General features: G+C 37.8%; 1 protein-coding gene across 6 annotated transcripts in view; it reads right to left on the bottom strand.

Moving 5' to 3' along the window:
- LOC105263230 (polcalcin Jun o 2) overlaps nt 1–2,480 on the bottom strand; it is a 41,884-nt gene that overhangs the window by 3,049 nt on the left and 36,355 nt on the right. For all 6 annotated transcript variants that reach the window (XM_011299293.1, XM_011299294.1, XM_011299291.1 and 3 more), the window contains one exon: nt 841–897. In XM_011299293.1, coding sequence (XP_011297595.1) covers nt 841–897 — 57 coding nt within the window. The remainder of the gene's footprint in view (nt 1–840; nt 898–2,480) is intronic.

Genomic DNA, 2,480 nt, shown 5'->3' with positions numbered 1-2,480 from the left:
CTGGACAAACACAAGGCCCAAGTAAAGATGATGAATTTCAAGTGAGTACGGGTCATGAGAACTTCAGGAGATGAGTAAACATTGCGTGGGACAAAGTTTTAATTAGTGTTAATTAATCATCCGGAAATTGCGGGAACAATAACCAACTTTATCAATATCATTCTCAAATAATAACTTTGGAAAACCTTTATTCAATTCCATCTGCAATCACCTTCACTCATTTACTTCAACCTGCAGTAATAATTCTTCATTTTAATTCAATTTTTTAATTACTGATCAAGGTTTTATAAATTGATGTTAATATTCAGTTTTCCAGGAGGGATTGCTTCTCAAAGGAAAAACTTTTGGGCCCTCAGGTTCTTTGAGTTCTTCTAGTGGACAGTTGAACAGTTTCTAGGCATCCGAAGTGACAAAATTGAAAACTGATTGAACATCACTGGACCTATATTGCCGCGATGTCTAGAACAGGGTCACAAAGTTGCATTCAGTGCTTTGAGGGTGAAGTTTGATAAAAAATAGAGGTCGTAGGGGATTTGAATGGTACGATTGGGAAGCAAGGTGATAGTACTTAAGAAAGTTTCGTCATAGTGTAACATTGCCCGTCGTTCACAGCCTCTCTGATTATAAAGAATCAACTTTGACGGGATGCTATTCTCTCTCGTATCTCCAGTCAACTTTTCACATTGAACCGACGCATTCGATGGGCTCCAATGGGCTTTAATTACCTCTTCTTTCATAATTTTGTTAGTGGATTCGATTAGAGTGGGAGAGAAAATTCATTTTAATTTTTAGAGCACGTCTCATCCTCATAAAAACTCAATATCATTATTGTTTTCTCACCGTAAAAATCAATCCTCCCGTCGCCGTCCTCGTCTACCTCCTTGATCATGTCCTCAACTGGATAAGAAAAATCATTTACATTAGTGTCATCATTTTATTATTTTTATTCTATGCGGTGAGACCCGAGAACCGTCTCGTACTTTTATTGACGGGATTACGAATGACGACTTAATCAGCTGCACTTGGAAACATTCCTCCGAAAACTCGCTCTGTAATAATGAAGTGCAACCGCCGTTCGCGTAATTAGGAGCCATTGGTGGGTGGTTGTGTTAACTGGGCTGCAATAACTCAAAAATTATCTCGTCCTCATTATTCCCAGGTACGAGGATTTCACTCTGGGTGTGAATGCTTTTACTGTGAGTGAAGTTTTTAAATCACAAGTGGAAAAAATCATATTGAGGACGATTTTTATCTCGAGTGGTTAAATGTTGAGCTTTTAATTCCCTTATCGTGGATAAATTAGAGTAGAAAAATTATCCGGTGGGAGGAGGAATCCACTTATTAAAAAATGTTGGAATTCGCGGAGAATTTTTACACCGGATTTTCAGAGGATTGACGCGCTAGTCTCGATTGTGAAAATTGTTTATTCTGCTTCAATTTTTATAATACAGGATTTCCGTTTTTAGGAGTATCTAATATTTTTTAATTATTCATTTGTTAAAATAATTATTGTATAGAGAATTTTATTTGGAATATTTCAATCACGTGGAACGAGAGAAAAACGAGAAACACCGAATAAAAAACACCCGAGTAATTACCAGAGGGAATGAGTTTGTAAAGTTGAGGGGACAAACTCGACATCGAGGGTTTACTCCTCGTTACGGAAGAGCAAATACCAGATTCTTATCCACATGTCGATTGAACCAACAAAAATCATGGGAACACACTCGATCTGCGACTTTTTCCGCAAACTCAGTGGAAAAATAGAAGCCCTCGAGAGCTCCAATTAAATTGGCAATTGCAAGTGTTTGAGTATGACTCCAGTTGATTTCGCAATTCATGTCGCCCTTATTATCTAAATATATTATGAGGCTGATTACCGCAGCTCGATTAAAATTCATCCTGTGAACACCCAGTGGCGAATAAATCCATGATGCTAATTAGTCGATGAATCTGGATAATTAATTCCGTGAAGAGTCAAAATCGTCCCAATTATCCTGAGTATTTTGTTGTAGCGAATGCATTCAATCGATGATTGATTGTTCTCGATAATCGAGAAGTCAGTGCAGTGCAATATCTTGGGATTTCAAGCGTGCGATAAAAACGTTAACGCGAATTTTCTTGTATCAAGATTGGGGGGATGGTCTAGACAAATTGTAATTAATTACTGGACATTCCTGAGGGATCCCCGGAGCCGGGACTCTTTTACTGCTGGTTTTCTTGTCTACTATCGGTCGGTAGTCAACCATTCGTGAATTATATCGGAGAAATGAAGAGAATGCATGAAAAAGGAATTATTTCCTGGTTCGATTGAAAATCAGAAAAAATTAATGATCAGTTCTTTATTAATTCCTGTTATAGGAACTCTAATCAGCAATTAACTTACACCAGACGATAATGACAGTGGACTCAGGTGCAATAGGCTATTTTCCAATTTACTGAATAGTCAACAGCGGCTATTTCTGCATCCGACCGCAGTT

This window comes from Fopius arisanus, unplaced genomic scaffold (assembly GCF_000806365.1).
Source record: "Fopius arisanus strain USDA-PBARC FA_bdor unplaced genomic scaffold, ASM80636v1 scaffold00014, whole genome shotgun sequence".
Taxonomy (NCBI): Eukaryota; Metazoa; Arthropoda; class Insecta; order Hymenoptera; family Braconidae; genus Fopius; species Fopius arisanus.
This window is presented reverse-complemented; position numbering and strand designations above follow the sequence as displayed.